General features: G+C 56.6%; 1 protein-coding gene across 1 annotated transcript in view; it reads left to right on the top strand.

Moving 5' to 3' along the window:
- ALX4 (ALX homeobox 4) overlaps positions 1–23,547 on the top strand; it is a 42,121-nt gene extending 18,574 nt beyond the window's left edge. Inside the window, exons 2-4 of the mRNA XM_044750281.2 lie at positions 12,556–12,866; positions 20,339–20,467; positions 23,095–23,547. Coding sequence (XP_044606216.2) covers positions 12,556–12,866; positions 20,339–20,467; positions 23,095–23,424 — 770 coding nt within the window. The 3' untranslated portion in view covers positions 23,425–23,547. The remainder of the gene's footprint in view (positions 1–12,555; positions 12,867–20,338; positions 20,468–23,094) is intronic.
- The last annotated feature ends 803 nt before the right edge of the window (positions 23,548–24,350 follow it).

Raw genomic sequence — 24,350 nt, 5'->3', positions numbered from 1 at the left:
TTGTGTCTGGCTTATTTCACTTAGCAAAAGTCCTCCAGTTTCATCCAAGGGTAGCACGTGTCAGAATCCCCTTCCTCTTTAAGGCTGAGTGATATTCCATCGCGTCGACAGACCACGTTGTGTTTATCCACTCACCCATCCACGGACGCTTGGGTCGATTCCACATTGTAGCTGTTGTCAGTGGGCTTTCTTCTTAACCACTTTTTTTTGGATACAAAGAAAGCTCACTCTCTTAGGCCAATTGGAGGAAAGCCGAGATGAGAAGAGGCTCCAGCAATCCGGGACTTTTTTTACTTATTCGTTCCAGCGGTAGCTTGACCTCGGCTAATGAAACGCTATCTCCTTCAGGCCTTGGGGGAGCCATCAGAGGAACCCTGGGCTCTCACTGGGTCACCAGTTGCTTCTGTGGATGGGTTTGTCCCCAGAGCCGGCCTCTGCCCTGTGATTCTGGTCACCGTGTGGGAGCGCATTCACCGAGGCGGGGGTGGCAGTGCTGAGCGGGGAGGTGGGGACGGTACTAAGGAAACTCCAGTCCGGACCCTGTTCAAATGATCACAAATGCCAGCTTCAGGGCTGGGATTCCTGGAGCAAGTCCTTTCTTTCCATTCGTCCAGATACCTCTTCTTTTTTTCCCAGTTTTTTTTTTTATTGAGTTATTGATAGGTTACAATCTTGTGAAATTTCAGTTGTACATTAATGTTTGTCAGTCGTGTTGTAGGAGCACCACTTCACCCTTTGTGCCCACCCCCCACCCCACCTTTCCCCTGGTATCCACTAAACTGTTCTTGGTCCATAGTTTTAAATTCCTCATATGAGTGGAGTCATACACAGATTATCTTTCTCTTGCTGGCTTATTTCACTTAACATAATTCTCTCAAGGTCCATCCATGTTATTGCAAATGGAATGATTTTGTTCTGTTTTGCAGCTGAGTAGTATTCCATTGTATATATGTGCCACAGCTTCTTTATCCATTCGTCTGTTGATGGGCACTTAGGTTGCTTCCACGTCTTGGCTATTGTAAACAGTGCTGCAATAAACATTGCGGTGCACAGAACTTTTGGGATTGCTGACTTCAAGCTCTTTGGATAAATACCCAGTAGTGGGATGGCTGGATCGTATGGTAGTTCTATTTTTAGTTTTTTGAGGAATCTCCATACTGTTTTCCATAGTGGCTGCACCAGATACCTCTTCTTGTTAAAAACTTTTTATGCTGACATAGTTTCAGACTTCTAGAGAAGTTAGAAGTAGAAAGAATTCCCAGATCCTTTGACACCAATTCCCCAAATGTTAATTTGACCATATTTGCGTTACCATTCCCCCTCTCTCATGCTCCCTCTGTATAAGTGTCTGTGCTGACACAGATGCACACTCACATCTCCCATAGTCTTTCTCTCTGAACTGTTTATGCGTAAGTTGCAGGCATGTGCCTCTTTACCTCTAAGTACTTCGGGATGCCGTGGAGAAGGATGCAAACCCCGAGAGGGTGTCAGGAGAGAACAAGAAAGAATTAGCTGCGTGTACGCTGGGGCGTGGAGGAGACCCTGAGAACAAGGTCCTGAGAAGTAGCGGTGGTCCACCTTTGAGGTCCCGGACGTTCCGTGCAGTTGGGTCAGGGCCAGCACTGAAGGGGGGCTGCGATGGGCCCATTGAGAGGCGTCTGCAAGGAGTCTCCTCGTGTGACTCCCCGTCTTTTCTCCTCCTTGACTCTGCCTCCTGGAGGCCCCATCCCAGTCCCACACAGGCCATCCACCCCTGGAGGGGCCAGAGGAGGTGCCCCAGGCTTGGGGTTCAAACCTGAGCTCTGCCTCTTCCCGTGTGTGTTCTGAGACAAGTCATTTACTTCCTCTGGCCTCAGTTTCTGGGGCTGTAAGATGGGGATGTTTTACATGTGGTTGTAAAGAGCCAGTAACCGCAGCAGCAGTGGTGGCGGGACAGAGGTCCGCGTACTGAGGAGGGCACGGCGCAGAGTTCCTGGTTCAGTGAGAGCCCAGTGCTAATTCCTTTTCCTTCCTTGGCTCCGGGAAGCCCCCTGCCATCCTCTGGGCCAAAACAGAGCCCACCCGCTGTGTGGGAAGAACTGAGAAGGCTCCTGTCACAGGGTGGAGCACTGGAGGAGGGGCTGCGGCCCGGCCCCTGCTGATACTCCTCGGGAAAAAGCCACAGAGGAGCTGGCAACGAGTCTGCCAGCTCCGTGGAGAGCCAGCTGGGAGAAACGCTGGGGGTTGTGGGGGCGTCCGCTTGGCTTGTTTGCAAGTAGCCGGACAGCCAAGGATTCCCGAGGCTCTCCAGGAAGGGGGGCGACTGAGGAATACAAGACGCTCAGGTCGGGCCTGCCACCCAGTTGCTGGTGACATTCAATGGGTCCCTTCTCCCCGGGCCTCAGTTTACCCATCTGTAGAATGAGGATGCTCATGAGGGCCACCATGCGGGAATTTTGAGGGGATTGAAGTGAGTCCGGAATGCGAAAACCCTGAGACTCGAGCAGGAGAGAGCTGGGTGGGGAGGGCCAGGGGCTGGCCTCGTCCATCTCTGCGTCCCCTGTATTTGCAGGGACAGCAGCAGACACACAGTAGGACTGAACAGCTGCTTCTTCGGCAAACCTCCCAGGTCGGGCCTGGGTCTGCAGCCACCCCTCTGGAGACCCCTTGGGTTCGGGGGCCCCGGGGCACCACCGTTGGCCCAGAGGACCTTTATTGGGACTGCAGTGCCTCCTGGTGGCCAGTGTGAGCAACTGCAGCCTTGGTCCTGGCCAGTGGGGCGTGGGGCCCCAGAACCTTCATGCAGAGGCAGGGAATGGCCCCCCGGGTGAGCAGCGCATCCCAGGGCCCAGTGACTCCCCTGTCTTGACTTCCCTCCCGGGCCGCGCCCCCTCCATAACTCCTCACCCCTATCCCTGGCAGGGATACGGGCAATCCTTGTTGAACTGAGGCCACCGGGAATCCAAGAGGTGTGTCCAAGGCCACCTGTGTCCTGCACATCCCACCCCACGGCTGGATTTCTTGAGCCTCCTCATCCCACAAGGTCTGCTCTCCCACCCCCTGCCGCAGCCGCCCCCACAAGCAGTGTGTGCTGACAGACCACGGCCCTCCCGGGTCTGGACTTCAGCCTATGGCCTGGGTCCCTTGTCACCCTCAGCAGGGCGTGCAGAGCTGCCCCAGTGCTGCCAGAGGCAGAAGGAGCCCAGGCCCCGGCTGAGCATCACAGTCTCGTGGTGGGGTGGGCCCGGAACCAGCCCTTTAAAGCAGGGAATTCGGTGTTTAAGGGGTAAGCCCAGCGGGGGTCAGGGAGGGAGAAGGGGTCCCCCTGGCACCGACCCTCAGAAGCCAGCCGGGGAGAAGCAATCACAAAAGGAGAAATACGCAATAAAAGGTTTGACTCTACTAGTAATAAAAACCCTAAATTCAAACAAGAATTCACTTCCGTCCATCACCCTGGCGAGGATTTTGCAAACACTGTGGTGACTGAGCCTGGCCGTCCAGCAGGCGGCACACGGCAGTCGCCGAGGACGTTGGCGCAATTCGGCGGCGTTCATCAGAGGTCTGAAAGTGTGTGTATGCCTTAACTCAGGATTTCTAGTTCCTGGCGCTTCCGCTAAGGTAATCACCATAAATGTATCGAGGGATTTAAGCTCAAGGGTGTTCAACACAGGCCTGCCATAATTTCAGACAGTCAGAAACCCATTGTGCCCAACAGTAGATGATTGATTACGTAAAATGGAGTTTTCCATGTGGTGGAATATTATGCAGCCATTAAAAATGATGTGGTAGAAGAATATGGAACAGCATGGAAGGACGTACAGGATAATGTTAGGTTAAAAAATACTTACACAAAAAGATATGTCCCCTGTGGGTGTATGTTATGATTTTCTTCTTTTGGTTTGTCTTGATTTCTTACAAATTTCCATATAGAACCCAGATAATTACACGTAGTGAAGGAAAAAAAAGGCACAAAAATTACAGAGAAAGATATACAGGTGAGAGAAGTAGTTAGCCAGATGTATGAGGGGCAGAAGGACCTAGAAGGAAGGGCGCGTGCAGAAATGTGGAAGCCTGGAGCCACTGTGCAGGGCACTGGGGCAGTGGAAGCTGGTCTGTGGGTCAGGGAGCGAGGTGAGGGGTGAGGGGATGTGAGGCTGAGGCAGGCAGGGGCCGGTCCTGCCTGGGATTTAGCTAAAAACAAATGACAAAACCAGGTTGCTCAGTCGAATTCGAATTTCAAGTCAATGAGTAATTTTTAGTATAAGTATTTCCCATGCAATATTTGAGACATACTTATGCTAAAACAGTATTCAGTGTTTCTCTGAAATTCTGATTTCACTGAGCACCCTGTATTTTTTCTGGCAGTCCTAATGAGGGCTCTGGGAGTCAGTGAAAGCCTGTGTAGAGGGTGGTGATATGATCAGATGGGTGAGTTTTAGACACTCTTTCCGGTTGTATTTGACAGTAGTGAGGCTGAACTTGAGGCTGAGCTCGGGGAGTGTCCAACATCCAGTTGGTGAGGACAGTGGCCAATCCCCACTGCAAAGGGGGCTTCTCTCTGCAGCCTCCCTGCCCTGCCCCCACCCCGCTCCAAGGGGTGGCCATCGCCCTGCCTCCCAAAATCGCACAGCAGAGTCCAGTGCCTATGGAAGCATGTGTCACTCAGGATTCTAATGGCTGCTTCATGTAGCATGTTAAAATATGAGAGCAACTCTTGTTCACGGTAGGACAAATAGAAAATTAATTCAGACCAGAAAAAAAGAACCAAAATTAACCCATATACCTGTATTCTTACCTTCTGGAAACTTCTAGTATTTTCTAAGGATAGATACTCCCCTCACCTCCCTCTTTTTTTTTCAAAATGAGATTTACTTAATATAGCATGGACATCTTTCCAGGTACTAAAAGGCTGTTCTTCTAGAACATCCATTTCATCCATCTGTCCATCAAAGGTTATTGAACGCCTACTGCCAGCCACCATACTAGTTCTTAGAGAGAAGGGGTAAACAAAACAAATATATTCAGATATGTCCCCTATTTTGTGGAAAGGAGAGAGACAATAAACAAAGGGGGAAAAACTCCAAATAAATACATAATAATGTGTGTTAAATGCCAAGAAAGAAGCAGCCTGCAGAATAAAAAGTATCAAGAAGGATCTTCCATTTCTGGAAACATCCTCCTTTATTTAACCAATCCCTTAAACTATCTTTAAATAACCAGATATGTTGGTTATTTTCAATTTTTCTATATAATAAGCCCACAGTGAATTTTCTTTCTAGTTAATTCTTTGTGCCCATCCATAACTATTTCTTTGGGATCAACGCCTAGAAGTTCAATTTCTGGGTGAAGACATACAAACTTGACTTAGTTTTTCTTTAACATATTTAAATACAATTTTGCATTTATATGAAAAGTGTTTACATCTCTTTTATTTTTAAAATAACATGCTGTAAAATTAAAATTTGGAGTGTGTACAGTTTTATGAATTTTAACACATTCCTGTACAGACTCACGCACTCAGCACCACCACCGGGACACAGGGCAGGTCCCCACACCAGTGCAGCCTTTTGGGGTCAAACCCTCCCCCACCCCGAGCCCCTTGCAATCAGGGGTCTGTTCTCCATCTGATACTGTCGCCTTTCTCCGATACAATAAGTAGTGGAGTCGTACATGATAGAAATTTTGAGACTGGCTTCTTTGACAGACCATTCTGCTGCTTTGAGGGTCACCCACGTCATCGCTCGCATCAGTGGTTCTTTCCCTTTATCTCTGAGTAGCATCCCATTGCCTGGCTGGACCACAACTTGCTTATCCACTCACTTGTTAAAGGACATTTGGGTCGTTTCCAGTTTGCGGCAATTATGAACAAAGCTGCTACAAGCATTTGCACACAGGTTTGCAAAGAAAATAAGTCTTTGTCTCTTTAGGGTCAGTGCCTAGCAGTGGGATCGCTGGGTCGTGTGGTAAGTGGACATCTCATGAGAGACGACACGGCCGCACTGTCCTCCCACCAGCGAGGTCGGAGCGTTCCGGTTGCTCCACACCCTTGCCATCACTTGCTACATCGGTGCATTAGCGATGGCTCCTTGGGGTTTTCGTTTGCATTTCCACAGTGGAAAATATATGGAGCATGTTTCCATGCTGAATTGTCTGTTCAAATATTGTGCCCACATTTTTTTTTTAACGTTAGTGTTAACTGAACTCCACACCCTATTCCGATTTTACTAGTTTTTCCCTAATGTCTTTTTATTGTTCCCAGCCGCGATCCAGGACACCATGTTAGTCCTCCTGTCTCCTTAGCCTCCTGGGGTCTGTGACAGTTTCTCGGACTTTCCTTGTTTTGAGAAGCGTATTTAAGGCTTGGGTTGGTGTGTGATGGTGAACAGGAGCACCCACATCACCTCGTGGGTGGCTGGCTCGAGCAACCGGCTTCCATCCCCACTCTCCTCTGCAGACGGGCATCTCCTCAAGGGCAGGGACACTGTCGCTAGCCGGTGCACGCAGACAGACAGGGACGCTGTCACTGGCCGGTGCATGCGGATGGACAGGAATGCTGTCACTAGCCGGTGCACGTGGATGGACAGGGACGCTGCTGCTGGCTGGTGCACCCGGATGGACAGGGAGGCTGTCACTAGCCAGTGCATGCGGATGGACAGGGACACTGTCGCTAGCTGGTGCATACGGATAGACGCCATGCGTGTTTGCTGAAATGTCCCCCAGCTGTGGCCCCTTTGGCGTTACTGATTGGGCCTGGAGCGAAACTAGCCGACATCTAAGCTGAGCTTCGCACAGAACCCGGTGGCAGATGAGGTGGGCCGGGGACATGATCAATGGCTAACCTCTCCCCTCCGCCCCCACCCCGCGTGCCTGTTTGGACAGCAGTGGGCTTCATCAGTGCCCTGTGACGAGCATGAAAGGGCCTCCCGCCGGCCTGTTTTGTTTAAGGAGATGACATGGGCTGTGCTCTCTACCACGGGGCGCGGGAGGCCAGCTCACCCCAGAACGCAGCTGGCGGTGTGGCCCCACAAAGCCGATGTTTGGAGGAAAAATAGATGTAATCAAAACCATGGAGGATAAAATTACTCAGACCTCTTAGATACAGGCTCCATACGCACAGGCCTGTGCACAGCTCCATTCACACTCACACACACACATGCACACCCATACCCACCCACGTGTCTCTGCAGTACCCTCGGTCCCAGAGGCACTCACACCCAACAGCACACACACCCCATGGCTGTGCCTGTGCCTGACCGCAGAGGCACACACGCTCCACAGCCCTGGCCACAGGCAGCCACGCACGTGTCCCCCACCGGCCTTCACAACTGCAGGCTCGTGCCACACGCCCGGGGCGCACCTCCGAGCACACGCACGTATTCAGAAGGAATACGCACAAGGAGGCCTCAGCAGCCTCCCCCCGAACGGCTTCAGAAGTTCGTTCTCTTGAAATCAGAGTCACAAAAGAATTCTCTTTAAATTGTAGTCATGAAAGAAGTCACGTTCACCTTTGGAAATCTCTCAGGGGCTTTCATGTCAAACAAGGGGCGACTCGATGAAGGCGACACGTTGGGTTGAACCAGGACCAGCGGGTAGAGGGCAAGGGAATGGAGAAAAGGTCTCTATTTCTTGCATTTCTCGAAATCCAAGAGCGGGGCTGTCCGGTCGCGGACCAGGCGGCTCCGGGAAGAGGTGCTTCCCGCGCTGGGGGGGTTCAGGCAGAGGTCAAAGGGCCTCCGTGGCTCCTGATGATGAGTCTAACCTTGACTCAAAGCCTCCGCTCCATCGGGAGTGGGGGGTGGGACTCCTTACCTCGGATGTGCAGATGGGCATGCGACACCATCGGGGCCGCCGTTGTGTCCCTTCCGTGGACGGTCATTGGTGCTCTTAATGGTTTACATACGCGTATTACCTGGTTCCGCCGCCTAGTCTGGGGTTTGTTTCCAGATCAAGACATTCCACTGGGAAGCCATGGATCCGGATTACGTTGTCTCGGGCCCCACAGCCTGGGACAAAGCCCCCCCCCCAGGGCTCCCTTCCCCACTCTGGGAGGGGTGTCAGCATAGCACCAGTCAGAGCCCATGTGGCAGCTGCCCCAGGGAGGGCGAGGGAGCCGCCAGACCCGCGGGCAGGTGGCCTGGACCCGGGCTGGGCAGTGTTGCTGCTCAGCCACCTCCCAGTGCTGGGCGCCACGGGGTCCTGTGGGAGGAGGGCCCAGCGGCCTTCTCTCTCTGCCCATGTGGCAGCATGGAGGGGACCGAGCGGGCTCCTGGCAGACCCTGGACTGAGTTTCCTGGACTTTGAAATTCCAGAGCCCCCTCGGCGAATCCCATGTCTTCGCTTCTCTTTCTCCCTCCGGGAGCCTCCCTCGACCCCCTGCTCCCTGCGTGGAAGCATCCATCGGGGTCTGTCTTGATCTTCTACCCTCTCCCCTGATGGTCTCGTCTCCTCCTCCTGCTTCAGCCGTCAATCTTCTGAGGATGCCCGAGTTACCGCTTACCTCTTTTTCCTGTATCCTGTCCACCCTTCTTCTCATTGTCCAGCAGGATGCACTGGTGCATTCATTCACTCAGCAAACATTTTCTGCAGGTGTGCTATGGCGCTGGCACACAGTAGGCGCACACAGGGAGCTGGACAGAGTGAGTGCTCAGGGATGTCTGGTTGAAATTGCTTGATTATGCTTCAGCAACTTCGGACTGTGTGTCTGCCACCTGCCGTGTCCTGAGCCACGCCCTGGGCTGAAGAGGAACGAATGGCATGAGGTCCCCACCCTCGGGGAGCTGCCATTCTGTAGGAGATGCACATTGAGGGGCCGATTATATCCTCATCAGACACAAAGGCAGGAAGCGGAGAGGCGGGGCAGAGGGCGGAGGGGTCTGTGTGGCTCTTGCAGGCTGGGGGGCTTCCTGGAGGAGCTGGCGCTCCACTCGATGTTGGAGGTCAGCTGGAAGGAAGGGACATTCCAGGCAGGCGGCTGGAGGTCAGGGCGAGGGGACCCAGGAGGTCGGCGGTTTCCTCGGGTCGAGAGTACTTCAGCCTGAGTGGCGGGACCTCTGTTTTCAGTGGCCGGCCTGTGGAGGAGGGCGCTGCAGAAAAAGTGGGATCCTGACCAGCCCCCAGGCCTCGGGCCTCCGTGCTGCCTCCCCACCCAGCCCCTCAGGGTCATGTAGCTGGAGAGCCATCTGCTGGCTTTGCCTAGGGCCCTGCACCACCTCCCATGCCACCCCTGGCACCCACCTGTCTCACACAGGCTCATGAACTTGGGGCCACCTGAGGAGAACAGTGGGCACTGTAGCTATTGGGTTAAGAGGATGGAAAACTCAGAGAGGGGTGGTAGCTGTCGCCAAGAGTCCATGGGGCTGTCTTGGGGAAGGGCCCTGGAGGGTTAGGACCAGGACAATGAGCCAGACCTACAGGAGACGGACAGGATGAAGGATCTAGCTGTCCTGGGCAGTGAGCCCTCTGGCCCCAAAGCCTGGATAACAGCCCCTGCGGAGATGCCAGGGGTCGGGGGAGGGAGGTTGAGATGGATGCCCCTGTGTCTGGGATCTCTGGACCGAGCGCCTGAGAGGGCCTTGGCTTGTCGTTCTGACCGGTTGGGTGGGCCGCAGAACCTTCAGGAATATTTCTTTGTTGTCTACCCGAGGGACCCAGTCTCAGGATTTAAAACAAGAGGACCAATAATCAAGACAGACTAGAAGGATTTCTTCCATCTTCAAGGAGCCAGAAGCGTCAGTGTACCAGGTTCCTTCCATCTCTGAGCCTATCCAGTTAGCTGCCATTTGCCTGGATGCAGATGTGCCCCGATCCTTCCCCCCGGCTTCTCCCCGCTCCAGAGCCTAAGGGAAGGTCCCCAGCTGACTAAGCTGGGAGGGATGCTCCACGGGGGAGGCAGGGACACCACCCCCACCCCAGACGGGCACGCCTGCCCCCATTTGCAGAAGAGACTCTGGATGTGAAACGACCATCCGAAGTTGCGGGCAGACCTCAGGAGAGCAGGTCTCCCGCCTCTCGGTCTGGCGGTCTTTGCACACACCCCGCTGTCTCCCTGTTTTTCCCCCACTCCCTTGGTCTCAGTGGGTGGCTGGAGGCGGGGAAAGCTGGAGTCTTACTTCTCGCCGTGGAAGACTGGACATGCTGTCACCTCCCCCTGGGCAAAGCCTAGAACCAGCCCCCCACTGATGGGCTTCTTTCAGGGGCCACATCGTCGCTCCGTCATCCTCAGGGGCTGGCCCTGCCCCCAGGGTGCGCAGAGCAGGACTCCTGGGTTATGTGAGGCCCTTGCATTCCTCTGCCCCCCTCTCTATCCCTGGGAAAAGGGCCCAAGACCACAGGGTGAGAGTAGAGAATGACCCAGGAGCTGAGAGGCATGCTCTATCGCCAATTGGCACACATTCTCTGCTCTCTCTGGCCTCAGTTTCCCCCTAGTTAAGACGAGGAGTTTGGGCTGGTCCCTACCAACCTGGGGTTTCTATAACATGGAGCTCCCCGTGTGCAGCACAGCCCCTGTTACTGTGCAAGGTGGTCCCAGCCCCAGGCTGGATGCCAGAGGATGCTGTAAAGGTCCATGGGGTCACGGGATGGGGCCCGGGGAGCAGTGTCAGGGCAGGAGGCACAGGGGCTGCCCCCTAATCTGGCCTCCAGGAAGTTGCATAACAGCAATGTTTATTTTTGGTGAGGCTGGGTGGGATTTCTTGTCTTAAAAAAAAAACCCAAAACATAAAACTTATTTGTCTGCCAGGAAGATAAATATCTTTGCTGAAAGCTCTCGGCCCGGCTGCCAGCTGCAGTTTGCATGATGCTCTCACTGAAGCTGTGGTGGTCTGCTGGCCTTGGGCTCACAGCGGGTCGTGCATGGTGCCTGCGGGCCAGCCCCCCGCCTCCGTGGCGGCAGCATGGCCAGGGGCCCTCAGGAATGGCCTCCCAAAGCTGAGCCACTGTGGGCACTCACTTCTACCTCCTTTCCTCGGTGCCTTGGAGAATGACAGAAGCAGAATGTCCCTCTCAGCCTCTGGTGTGCACGGGCCGGAGATGAGAAGGAACCTGAAGGCTTGGTCCCCAGGACCTGGATGGAGTCAGGAGATCTGGGCTGGAGGCATTGTCCTGACACTTAACGCCCGCCACTCGAACCTATTCCCAGAAGAGGAAACCGAGGGTCAGAGTGGTGGGTGCTCACCCCAACAGCACCTGCTTGTGATGGTCAGAGCTTGTGCGTGAGAAAGGCTTCTCAGATGCCCCTACGCGCGTCTTATCCATCTTGTACATTATCTCACGCTACAAGAGTCAGACAAGGGACTGTGGCTCGGAGGGGGGGGCTCGCACCGTCTCCACATACCAGTGCAGCGCCTTTCCCGTGGCGCTGGCACATGCTCCTGCATCCAGGTGCTCAGAGGAGAGCCTGCCCACTTGGAGGACTTCTCCAGGGTCAGAGGCCTCTGATGCCCGAGAGTCCAACCAGAACTGGGAAAAACAGTACCAGCAGAAACCTGCACGGCCGGCTCCACGCTGAGTCCTTCACATGCCGGCCTCTTTAATCCACAACCACCTAACGAGGAAGATCCTGCAGGTCACTTCATCCTCACTCTATAGAGGGGGAGACTGAGGCACAAGAGGTCCGAAGCACGCAGCTGGAGTGTCGTCCTGTGGGATTCACCGCCTGGTGCCGGCCTCAGAGTCCACGCTAACCTCTGAGATGAGGGTGTCTGTCCAGGGTGCTAAGGGGGCTATTTGCTGTGGACAAGCTCCCCCCACCCACCCGCCCATCCCGTCCTCCGCCTCCTCATCCTGGACCTGCACGGGGGGACTGGTCGTTCCCAGCTCTGAGCATCTAGGAGTCGGCCATGGGCCCCCACTCTGTGGCTGTGGGCCCAGGCCGCGAGCTGTTTGTGGAAACCCATGGGGGCCCGCGTGTCAGCATCGTGGGCCTGCGGGGGCCTGCCCAGCCACCCCAGGAAACACAGTCCCCGCCCGGAGCGGGCAGGACACTGCTGGGACAACTGGAGAGACCAGTGTGGAGGACAAAGGGACAGGACCCCCCAGCGCTGGATTCTTGGGGGCACCGTGTCCACAGCTCCCGCTGAGCCCCCCCGGGCCCAGGCCAGGATAGGAGGGGCTTTCCCGTCTGCCTCGTTGCTGGCCTCTCCTCCTCACCCCAGCCCAGTTGGGCCCAATGTGGTGGCTGAATAAGTTGTCCCTTCCACCCCAGGAGTCCAGGTCACTGGGTCAGCATCCTTGATGCCCAGAGAAGTTCTGGCAAAGGGGGTCCTTCTAGAGGGAGGACCCCAGGGTCAGCGGGGTGGGGATTCAAGGTCATAGAGGTCAGATTGGCTGACTCAGAGTCACACAACATTGGTGCTGGAAGGGGCTCATTCTGAGATGATGGCAGAGAGGCTCAGAGAGGGAAGGGACTTGCCCAAGATCACACAGCATGTTAATGGCAAGCCAGGATTAGAAGCCCGGTCTCCTGACCTCGCCTCCAACGAGGCTCTGAAGGGGAAAGGTGGGCGATGACTCCGACCCCTCCCTCCTCTCTCGCCTGGTTCAGACACTCGTTTCTGATCTTGCTTCCTCCCCCCTCAGCCAAAGAGAGCTCCCTGGGTGAGCCGGAGTTGCCACCCGACTCGGACACCGTGGGGATGGACAGCAGCTACCTCAGTGTGAAGGAGGCCGGCGTGAAGGGGCCCCAGGACCGCGCCAGCGCCGACCTGCCCAGCCCGCTGGAGAAGGCCGACTCGGAGAGTAACAAGGGCAAGAAGCGGCGCAACCGTACCACCTTCACCAGCTACCAGCTGGAGGAGCTGGAGAAGGTCTTCCAGAAGACGCACTACCCCGACGTGTACGCGCGGGAGCAGCTGGCCATGAGGACGGACCTCACCGAGGCCCGCGTGCAGGTCAGTGGGGGCACCTGGGGAGGGTGGGAGAGCGGGGTCTCCCCTGGGCTCGTGCCTGGAGCCGGGACCGTCGACTGTCCCTCGACGGCCCCAGAGCTTTCGTGCCCTCACTCCAAGGAGAGCCTGGGAGGCCCCCGGCCAGCCCCTCATGCTCCTGCTGCAGCCAGAGCAAGTCTGCTCTGACCCGCCTTACTCTCGGCTTCTGCGCTGTGGGAGGGGGTGGAAGAAGGAGGCCCCGGTGGAGGGGCAGGAAGCCTGTTAGCTGTGTTTCTGGGCTCCCCATGGTGCCAGAGTCCAGGCGCTGTCACGAAGCAGGGGATGACTGTCTGTGCTGTGGAAGCCCGCTCTTAGAAAGGAACCAGGATAAACGTAATGACGTTCACAGCAGCCCAACAGGCAGACACAGAATAGTCAGCTCTGCTTTCTACCAGAGGGCTGCCTCCTCCATCTTTCTGTTCCCAACTTAATATACTTCTTCTGAGAAGTCTTCCCAACCACTGTGGCTAAAGCAGTAGCCCCCTCCCACCACTCAACAACCACAACAGCCAACCCAACGGAACCCAGCACAGCTCACAGTAACCCAAACCAACACAATTCAACCAACAGGGCCCAATACAACTCAACACAACCCAACACAGCTCAACACAACTCAGTACAATGCAACACAACTCAACACAACCCAACACAGCTCAAAGTAACCCGAACCAACACAATTCAACACAACAGAGCCCAACACAGCTCAGAGTAACTCAAACCAACACAATTCAACACAACAGAGCCCAACACAGCTCAGAGTAACCCAAACCAACACAATCCAACACAGCAGAGCCCAAGACAACTCAACACAGCCCAACACAGCTCAACACAACCCAACTCAACTCAACACAACCCAATACAATGCAACAAAACTCAACTCAACACAATTTAACATAACCCAAAGCAACACAACAGAACCCAAACAAGAGAATGCAACACAGCTCAACACAACTCAGTACAATGCAACACAACTCAACACAACCCAACACAGCTCAAAGTAACCCGAACCAACACAATTCAACTCAACGCAGCCCAACACAGCTCAACACAACCCAACCCAACTCAACACAACCCAATACAATGCAACAAAACTCAACTCAACACAACCTAACAGAACCCAAACAAGAGAGTGCAACATAGCTCAATACAACCCAACACAGCTCAACACAACTCAATGTAACCCACACCAACACAATTCAAAACAACAGAACCGAACACAACTGAATACGACCCAACAGAACCCAACACGACACAACCCAACCCAACTCAACACAGCTCAACACAACCCAACACAACACAATACAACCAAACCAGGTCACCTTCTACCACATTGTCTTATTTTATCTTCTTTATAGAATCTATGACTGGCTTAAATTATCTTGTCTCCTCCCACTAGAATGTAAGTCCCTTGAGGGCAGGTACTGTCTCATTGTTCATCACTGTATCCCTACCAATTAGAGAAGGCCGAACTCAGAGCAACAGGGCAAAACATAAATATTTGTAGACCGATTGACTCCTTTGTCCAGAGAGGTGTGTCCCCCCTCCCTGCATGAAATTACAGCAAAGAAAGAACCAGAAATGGGGGCCGGTCTGGTGGCGCAGCAGTTAAGTTCGCACGTTCCGCTTTGGCAGCGCGGGGTTTGCTGGTTCAGATCGCGGGTGTGGACATGGCACCGCTTGTCAAGCCATGCTGTGGCAACCGTCCCACATATAAAGTAGAGGAAGATGGGCACAGTTGTTAGCTCAGGGCCAGTCTTCCTCAGCAAAAAGAGGAAGATTGGCGGCAGATGTTAGCTCAGGGCTAATCTTCCTTAAAAAAAAAAAAAAAAAAAAAGAAAGACCCAGAAAGGAAGCCAAGATCTCCAAGTAACCAAAATACAGGTGATGAAATCCATGCACTAGAGCTCAAGCTTCAGCTTAACACAAAATAAATGTCATGCTCAGTTGCGTTTCCAACCCAAAGTGTGTTAGATACAGCAAATGTGGTGCTGTCATATAGCAGTTTTTCCTCCCTCCAGTGGGAGAGCAAAGAAGAATTTTTTTCTTTCTGAGGAAGATTCCCCCTGAGCTAACATCTACTGCCAATCTTCCTCTTTTTGTATGTGAGCCATCACCACAGCATGGCCCCTGGCAGGTGAGCCATGTAGTTGTGCACCTGTGATCCGAACCCAGGCCGCCGAAGTGGAGCACACTGAACTTAACCACTATACCACCGGGGCTGGTCCACGGATTTTTTTAAAGCAGCACAGCTCAGTACGGCAGTCTGGGCCTCTCAGTGCCAGGACCAAGAGCCCCGCGTCACTCACCAGGCCCCCAGGGCACCCCCCATTGCGTTAGTTTACGGAAGAACCTTCGGCAGGGTGCTTCTCACGCGTCAAGCAAAGGGCCACCAGTCTCCACCGTGTTCTGGTTCATGAGGCAGAGGCTTTTGTAACAGGTCCAGGGACTTTTCCATCTAAATGGCCAACGTGAAAAAGGATGGGCAGTTCTCAGTAAATACGGAGCCATCCAGAAACTGCAGGGCCCCAAAGTGACTCTGAACAGTCATGCTGGTCAATCCTGTCGCCGAGGCCAGGCTGCCTGTTCAGTTCCTCTCCCGTGCCTAGTGAATGCTGGCGGAAGGAAGGCAGGGCAGCCGGCTTGCCTGGGATTCCGGAAGCCCTCCCACACCCACTCTCTCACTGGCGGCGGGACGACCAGCCGTGTGACCTCAGGTGTCTTGGAGTCTGGACCGGAACCCGAGAGTCCAGTGTGGGCGCCAGCCAGTGGATTTGGAGGCTGGTCATGGGACATTCCTGTAGCTGCCATGTCGGTGTGGGGTCAACCCGTTCATTTTCCGTGTGTGTGTACACATGTGTGTGCATATGTGTGTTGCATACATGCTCTCTAACAAATGGATGGGAGTGCCCAGGAGTAGAATTCACTTAGTTTCAAAAGAGGGATGGCCTTTCCAGTCCAAAATGTGGAATGACACTAGGGCACGTCTGGTATTTTTCAGTCACCACCATACAGCTAAAATAGTGTGTTCCAGCACACACACACCTTTATGCCTATTTCCAAAAGAGAATTGAGGCAGCCTACAATTAAGGATTTATTATTTTCATCTAAGAACAAGAATAATGTCATGAAATGGGAAAGTAATTATGTCAAGAATCTAGGCTTAGGGGCCGGGCCTGTGGCTGAGTGGTTAAGTTCATATGCTCTGCCTTTGGCGGCACAGGGTTTCACAGGTTCGGATCCTGGGCGCAGACACGGCACCGCTCATCAGGCCACGTTGAGGCGGCGTCCCACATGCCACAACTAGAAGGACCCACAACTAAAATATATAACTATGTACTGGGGGTACTGGGGGAGAAAAAGCAAGGGGGGTAAAAAAAAAAAGAAGAAGATTGGCAACAGTCGTTAGCTGAGGTGCCAATCTTTAAAAAAAAAAAAAGGAATCTAGGCTTAGGATCATAGTTGCCACTGAGCACTGATTTCACCCCTGAGCTCCCTAGCAGCCAGGGCAAAAAGGGAAACCCTGGTGTATTATTACATATCTTCTAAAGGGAGGCTCAAAGAGTTACAGAATGTTAATATTAGAAAGGATCACCTGGTCCTCTCATCTGATAACGAGGAAGAGGAGGTCCAGAGGTGGGAAGTGGATTGCCTGTGATCAGGCAACTCAGGACCAGTGACTCAGTGGCCGTGCTGACACTGGAATCCGAGACTCCTGGGTTCCAGCCCAGTGCTTCTTTTACTTTAGTTTGCTGTACCAGGACACAGGCCAGATTGTTCTGAGCCTTTTCTCTGTCCAAGGCAGCAGGGTGGGTGGGATCTTGATGTGCGTCAGACTTCTGGGCTGAGCCGTGAGCCTGGCAGTGCCCCGGGAGGTGGAGGAAGTGGGGATGGAACCCCCTCCTGCCTCTGCTGAGTTTGTTCAGGGCCCGCACTCAGCTGGTGGGAAGCCAGGTGCCTGGCTAGAGTGTGGTGGGGATGGAGGAGGTGATGGGGCCCGAGATGGACCTTTCCTGGGAGGAAGCCCGGGGTTTGGCCCCACTCCAGGGGGCTGCAGGGGCCTCTCTGTGCTGTCTGGGATTCCAATCTCCACAGCTGGTGTCTGAAGACAATAAGACAGAGGCCTCCCCGCCCTGGGCCACCCCGCCCTGGCCCCAGATGGGCTGTGGTTAGGTTAGTGAGGCCTCTGCCAAGACGGTTGGTTCCTTGGGGAGAGGCCTGCGCTGAGCGGGCCCAGGCCAGGGTGGGCCCGGGAGCGGGGTGGTCCTGCGGCGCAACGTGCAGGCTGGAAGCCCAGGCCCTCGCGGCCGGCTTTCCTCCCTGGGGTTGCACAGTGGAGACAGGCCTGGGGGCCCAGAGCATCTCAGGGGAGCTCTCAGAGCCCCAGGCTCCAGGGGTCAGAAAGAGACGGATGCTCCCAGCCTCAGGGCCCTAGAAGGCGAGCACAGGAGGGGCCCACGAGGACACCCTCTGCCACGGCCCCCGATTGATGCGTGAGGAGATTGAAGACCAGAGAGCCTAACTTGGTGCCAGCCTCCATCTGGGCAGGACAGCTCCAGCCTCGGGCACAGGGCTGAGACCAGCAAGGCAGGAATCGGAGGAGGAGGCGAGAGTTCTGCTCCCAGCGGCTGCTGCCCCACGGCTGCGGCTGCTGCCTCCCATCTCCATCTTCAGCCCTCAAATAAATCCTCCAGCCTGACCCTCTTCCACCCCCTTCCCAAAGCCAGCGCTGTCTCTCCGCCGCCCCCCCCACCCCGCCTCCCCCCCCCCCCCCCCCCCCGGCTCGTCTATCTTCCTAGATAACCCAGGGCTCCCCTCTCCCCGCCTCCACCTCCCCCACACCCAGCTCCAGCCCCCCCACATTCCTGCTCCCCCCACACGCTCCTCCCGCAATTGTAGGCCCCCTGCTCGCTCTGTGTCCCTCTGGCCCATCCAGACCCTGTGTGACACCTCCTCCAGCATCTCTCCGCCTCCATTCCCCACCCGGGGACCCGAGCCCAGACACTCAGGGAAACCCCCCACGTAAACTTCTTCTCGCCTTCTCCCCACCCCCCAGGAAAGAGAGAAGCCATATATCTTGAAGCCTCCAGCGGGCTTCTCCCCTCCCCCCGGCTCCCCGCCCCCCCCAGAAAACCCTGGGAGGCTGAGGAGCGAGCGGAAAGACTGAGCTAAGCCTGCAGGAAATTAAACATGAAATGAAAACAAGCCGTCGGATTCGTTCTCTCATCCTGCCCAGGCCCCGGCCGGGCTGCTGATAAAGGGGGATCCCGTTTCAGCAGCGCAGAGAGGAGACCCGATCCGCCCTCGGCTCCCCGCGGGTGGCCTGGGCCTGGACCCCAGGAGCCCCCGGAGGACAAGGGGCCCCGGGGGGCTGCGGGGCAGGGCCTGAGACCCCCAGCCCAGGAGAGGGCCCGTCTCCAGGGACGAACGACACAGGAAGACAGCTTCTCCCATACCAGAGTCCAGAGGAGGATATGGCCTCGGCTGGCACGTGTGCATGCGTGTGCATGCGTGTGTGTGTACACTCATGCACACACGCGTGTATACTTGGGACTAGGGGGGAAGAGAGCTGCAGCCCCACCCTCCCTGCACCAACATGTGACACACACACCGCATCCTTTTTGACTACTTTCCTCCAGCAGAAGACAGCCAGAAAGGTCAGGAGCTATAAATAAATAAGTGTGAATTCTCTAAAGACTCGGCGACAGCATTTTTCATTACCTCAGCTGCTGCTTTACGAGCACCACCCCTGTGTGGACGTCAGTGCAGATATTAGCCCCATTTCCAGATGCAGGAACTGAGGCTATGGGCAGTACAGGCGCTCCAGTGGGCGCTCCGGTCCCCGGCTACGCTTGAGGCCCGAATGGGCCGAGCAGCCTCTGTGCTGCCCCGTGGGGAGCCCTTCCGTGTCTCCCGCCCGGCTCCGTCTCTCTCCTCCGAGGATGCTCGGTGCTCAGTGGAGAGCTCTTTCCACTCTCCTTGGATTCTGGCTCTGCAGCCACTTGACTATGATGGACGGGAAGTGTTGGCACCCGGAGAGCCGGGACCGTCCCGAGGAAAGAGGCTCCCCAGGTACCCAGGCCCGGGAAGAGCCTGCCGCGGCTCCTTGCAGCTCTGCAGCCGAGGTTCCCTGTGCTGTGCTCCCCGCCACGAGGCTGCAGGCGGTGCGCTGCTCCGGTGTGCCCGCCTGCACCCGAGTCCGCTGGCAGGTGTCCATCAAGCAGACAGGAGTCTCCCTGCAGGAGCTCCGCGGCCCGCCTCTGACTCAGCCTGAAGCCATTCCTGGCTGGGAAGGGGTCCCTCCTCACTCCTTCTCCCCCACTTCCCTGCTGCCATCCCCCCCACCCAGGTCCCAAGTCCTGGGCAGGGCTGGCAACCCTAAGGCGAGCTTGGGAGAGCTCTCAGCTTGCCAGAAACGTTCCTGCAAAGGAGAAGGACCCAGTGCCCCCCAGCCCACCGCCACCCAAGAGCCTGGCTCACACACCTGGCTCAGAGACCACCCTCCCTGTCAGGTCCCGGTCGAGCCAACGCCTCCCCCGCATGCTGAGTGACAGACAGGCTTCCATTCCTCAGCATCAGCCGGTCTTGGGTGCGAGACTTCGCAGGGCCACCTGCACTGACAGCGCCGAGGACAGACCCCTCCCCGTGGCCTTGGAGGCCCCCCACAACCTGCCTCCTGCGTCTGTGATTCTCTTTCTCCCGCTGTGCCCCCGAACCGGGCAGCGTGGCCTCCTGAACGTGCCCTGCTGTTTGTAAAGTCAGCCCTGGGCTCTCCTGCCTCCAGCCGACACTGGAGGCCAGCTCCATCCCCCCCTCCACAAAGCCCGCCCTGACGGCCTCTGGCACCCAGCGGAAGCCCTGTTATCCCAGAGGACCTTTGACACAGGGGGTGCCGAGCTGGGGGGCTGCTTCCAACAGGGGCTGCAGAGAGGGCTCAGGAAGGGAGGAAGTCTGACTCGGGGCCAACGGACAGGCCCCAGGGAGCCGGGAATGTTTCGGAAAAATGTGGCAAGATTGTGTGTGTGACCCTCTAGTAGAAGGACTTTCTGGAAGAGCGTTCACAGCTTTGATCCGGTTTCCACAGGCCTCTGGCCCCCAGCCGATGGGGCTGCACCATGTCGGGGGTAGTTACATGGTGGCTAAGATGACCAGTGACGTGGTGCACCTGTGTGTGGGACACTTGCTTGCTCTAGATTCTGAGGCTTACAAAAAGAAAGTTCCAGGCCCAAGATCACAGCCGCGGCTAGTTGGGGGTGAGCTGCCTTCCCGACTCTCAGCCTCGTTCCGTCTAGACCGTAAGCTCTTGAGGATAAAGATGAAGCAGACACCTATCTGTGGCCCCATGGCCTGCTGGCGGGGCTCGAGGGACTGGCTTGCGCTGCTGAAGGCGAGGCCTCTGGCTCCGGCCTGACCCCCGCGACGTCGGCTCTGTCCTGCAGGTCTGGTTCCAGAACCGGAGGGCCAAGTGGAGGAAGAGGGAGCGTTTCGGGCAGATGCAGCAGGTTCGAACCCACTTCTCCACCGCCTACGAGCTGCCCCTCCTCACGCGTGCTGAGAACTACGCCCAGGTAAGTCCCTGCCCCAGCTGCCCGCTCTGGCCCCGGGCGCTCGAGAGCCGAGAATGGGCACCGCGGAGGAGGGCCAGGGCCTGAGCTGGGACTCATGGCCCCAAGTCGCCCTTCAGGCCCAGCCCAGGTGTGTGTCTGTTTATACCAGCTGATTCTGTGCGACACAAGCGTTGACCCCGGCGTGGCTGGACTTAGGGAAGGGAAGGTCGGGCAGCGAGAGGCGCTTCTCCTCCGCTGCTGTTGCCATTTCCGCTGTGGGCACCACAGCCCCGCTGGCCGACGGCCGTCTGGAACCGTCGGGGTGTCTCCCACGAGAGGGAGTCCTGACACCTGGGGGCCTTGCGGCAGGGCTGGAAGGAACACGGGTTCTGAGTCCCAAGACTTCGGTCATCATCCCAACTCCAGATCTTTCTCCCTTCAGGCAAGTCACAGCGCTCTGAGCCTCAGTTTCGTCCCCTGGAAAGTGGGTGTTATCACACCCAGTCCTTTGGTAAGGTTGTTGTGAGGTCTCAATTAGACAACGCAAAAGTACTTTGTGAATTACACGGTTTCCAAAAGCTTGCCCTGCCTGCTCTCCGCGCCCCCAGGCTTCGGGCTGTCTTCTCCTTCCATCCCCCCAGAGCATCTTCTTAGAGGTCAGTCAGCCGGGCCCTGTTCCAGTGGCATTTGAGATCTCAGAGAGATGCAAAGGGACAAAAAGTGAGGCGAATACTGTCAGGCACCCAGAATGCTGGGGAGATGTATTTTGGACCAAGTCCATTCCTGACACCCCTCAACCCGTCTGGCAGAGGTGGCCATTTCCTCTCTCCCAGCCCTCATCCGGGCACAGCCTCTGCCGTCGACTCCAAGCCTGGCGCCCCCAGCAGCAAGTCAGTGGCACAGGCCTTCCTAAGTCTCCATTTTTTTTAAGAAAAGTTATTATTTTTTGTTATTTTATTGAGGCCGCCTTGGTTTATAACATTGTGTAAATTTCAGATGCATGTGACTATATTTCGGCTTCTGTATAGGCTGCATCGTGTTCGCCATCAATAGTCTAGTTTCCATCCATCACACAACCACGTGCCCCTTCACCCCCTTGCGTCCTCCCCCCACCCCCGATCCTTCTCAAACTCTTCCTAAGCCTCCCTTACTTCTCCCTGTCCCAGGGCTGTGCCAGCATATCGTTCCTGGGCGCCCCACCTGGACCAGTTCTGCCCCTCCCCCTCCAGGACTCATGCAGAAGGGGTCAGGGGCCAGGCCTAGGGGTGCGGCTGAGGAATGTGGGGTGTCTCATGCACACACGCCATCTGCATCAACGCTTGCTACGTTGCTTCATCCCTTTCACCCCTCTCCTTCCCCAAACCCAGCCTCCCTCTTGCCCCTGGAGTGTGGACCTCCAGCCCTGGCTGCTTGGCCTTGCTCTCTGCTGCCTGAGCTCATGCGCTGGAGGGAGAGACACAGCACAGGGTGGTATCTCCCTCTCACCCGCAGTTCCACACAGCACGTGCCCCAGACCCCTTGAAAGAGGAGGTGGGGAAGGCCAACCAGTTCCCCATCACCAACACAACCAACCCAAGGGATGTGGCAGGCCGATCTGCCAGCAGGTCTTGTTGCCATGACAGCGCTCCGTGGGATCTGGGGCAGAGTTCCCTCCTCACTCTGCTTTGAGGTGCTTTCCCCAAGTGTATTACACTGTGTGGGGGACAGGCCGGCAGAAGCTGCCGAGGGCCACCGAGGATCCCCTGCACACAGCTGAGAGGTGCTCAGTCTCCTCCGAGCTCGTCGCGCTCACCCTGCCCTCCACCCAGGACTCTTGGAGAGAGGGCTTTTTGGCTGAGTCCTCAGTTCTTCCTCCTCATAAATGCTTAGAGGAAAGTGGGGTCCAGAGGTGGAAGCTGGGGAGGGGAAAGAGATGACAGCTTCACAGCTGGAAGAGAAGATGTCCAGTTGAACCCCCACCCACTGCCTGAGCATCCTCCATGCCCCCAAGGCATGCAGGCGCCCAGCCTGGCTCCATCCATCCATCCATCCATCCATCCATCCATCCATCCACTCTTGGGCGCTCACGGCCTCCTGAGGCAGCCCCTCCTGTCCTGAGTTAGTTCTGAAGCCTCAAGGGCATCAGCCCCTGACACCTCAGCCACGGACCTTGGCTTCTGGGAGATTTAGGCCCCCACTGCCCACCCCACCCTCTCCACACCACAACCTACAAGCCCAGAGCCCATATTCCCAAGGCCAAAGGTCTCCAAGTTCAGGTCAGCTCCCACTGGTCAGGATGCTCCAGGCTGGGGAGGAGCCAGAGGTGAGGAAGACACAGTGGCTGACCTTAAGGAGTCCACGGATGGAGAGACGAAGTCTGCAGTGGAGTCTAGAATGAGGAACCCAGCCAGCTGAGGTGGGACTGTCCTCAGCTGCCTAGTCATGCCCCAAGGGCAGCCCTTTTGCTGGATCCTGGATGAAGTTTGAAGTTCACTCCTTAAAACAGAATTTCTCTCTGCTGTTAGCCTGGCCCTGGGAACAGAGGAGCCAGAGGGAGCATGGAGCCCGGGCTCGGCCACAGGGAGAGGTCATCCAGGGGACGGGGAAGCCCCTTACGTGCCGCCCCCAGCCCCGGCAGCCTGTGACATCTCTCCCTTCCCTCTCCCCAGATTCAGAACCCATCCTGGATCGGCAACAACGGGGCTGCCTCGCCCGTGCCAGCCTGTGTGGTCCCCTGCGACCCAGTGCCCGCCTGCATGTCCCCTCACGCCCACCCCCCTGGCTCTGGGGCCAGCGGCGTCACCGACTTCCTGAGCGTGTCTGGGGCTGGCAGTCACGTGGGCCAGACGCACATGGGCAGCCTGTTCGGAGCTGCCGGCCTCAGCCCGGGGCTCAACGGCTACGAGCTTAACGGCGAGCCGGACCGCAAGACCTCGAGCATTGCGGCCCTGCGCATGAAGGCCAAGGAACACAGCGCGGCCATCTCCTGGGCCACATGACAGAGCCCCTGCGCCCCCTCCCCGCGCCCTCCCACCTCGGGGCCGGGCCGCGCCCCTGCTCTCCAGGCCCCCAGCCTCCCACTCGACGCCCCTCTTAGGAACCTGGCCTGGGCCAGGGGCCTGACCCCAGCACTTTCAGCCGCCCCGAGTCTGAGGCCCGCACACTGCAGGAAGGGAGGGGGCAGCCGACCCTGGCCCTCGCTGGCCCTGAGGCCGGGACCCCTGCTCCTGGCCAGTGGCCATGGAGGAAGCCGGGTGGCCATTTCGCAGCTTTGCATCCATTATAAGCTGAAGACCCCTTCTCCCCACTCCGCTCCTCTGCCCTGCCCGGTTTGACCGTTGAGTCAAGTTCAGATTCCCATCCAGACCCAGCAGCGGCAACAGTGCGGCCCACCGGCCTGCCCTCCTCTGTGCGGTCCATGGTCCCCAGGCCCGTGGGTGGCTGTGTCTGAGGGACAGGCTGCCCTGCAGACTCAGCCTCCTGCTCTCCCGCCTCCTTCTCCTAAAAGCCCGTGGAATCCGACCTCCGGGACCCAAGGCACCTGCCTCGCCTTCACCCTGAGTGGCGAGGAGTCCCCGTCCTGGCGGTCCCCAGTGCTGGATACCCCCAGAGGGAGCGGGCAGAGGAGGAGAGCCACAGAATCCTGCTGTCACCCAGCAATGCTGGCATCTAGGAGGGTGGACAGTGCCCAGGGGACACGTTCCCACTTCCTCGGACCCCGGAGACTTTGCAAACACCACAGGGGGAGGACACAGACCACCCACGGTTCCCACGGTGCTGGAGAAGAAAAGCTTCTAGAGAGAAGAGGCCTGCAGGGAGGGCCGGATAGGGGCAGGGGACGTGTGCACACTCCCGCTCTCCGCCCCCTGACACCCACTACGGGCAGGGTGACGGCTCCCCGGGCAGGTCTGGTCAGTTGGTTCTC

This window comes from Equus asinus, chromosome 17 (genome assembly GCF_041296235.1).
Source record: "Equus asinus isolate D_3611 breed Donkey chromosome 17, EquAss-T2T_v2, whole genome shotgun sequence".
Lineage (NCBI taxonomy): Eukaryota > Metazoa > Chordata > Mammalia > Perissodactyla > Equidae > Equus > Equus asinus.
This window is presented reverse-complemented; position numbering and strand designations above follow the sequence as displayed.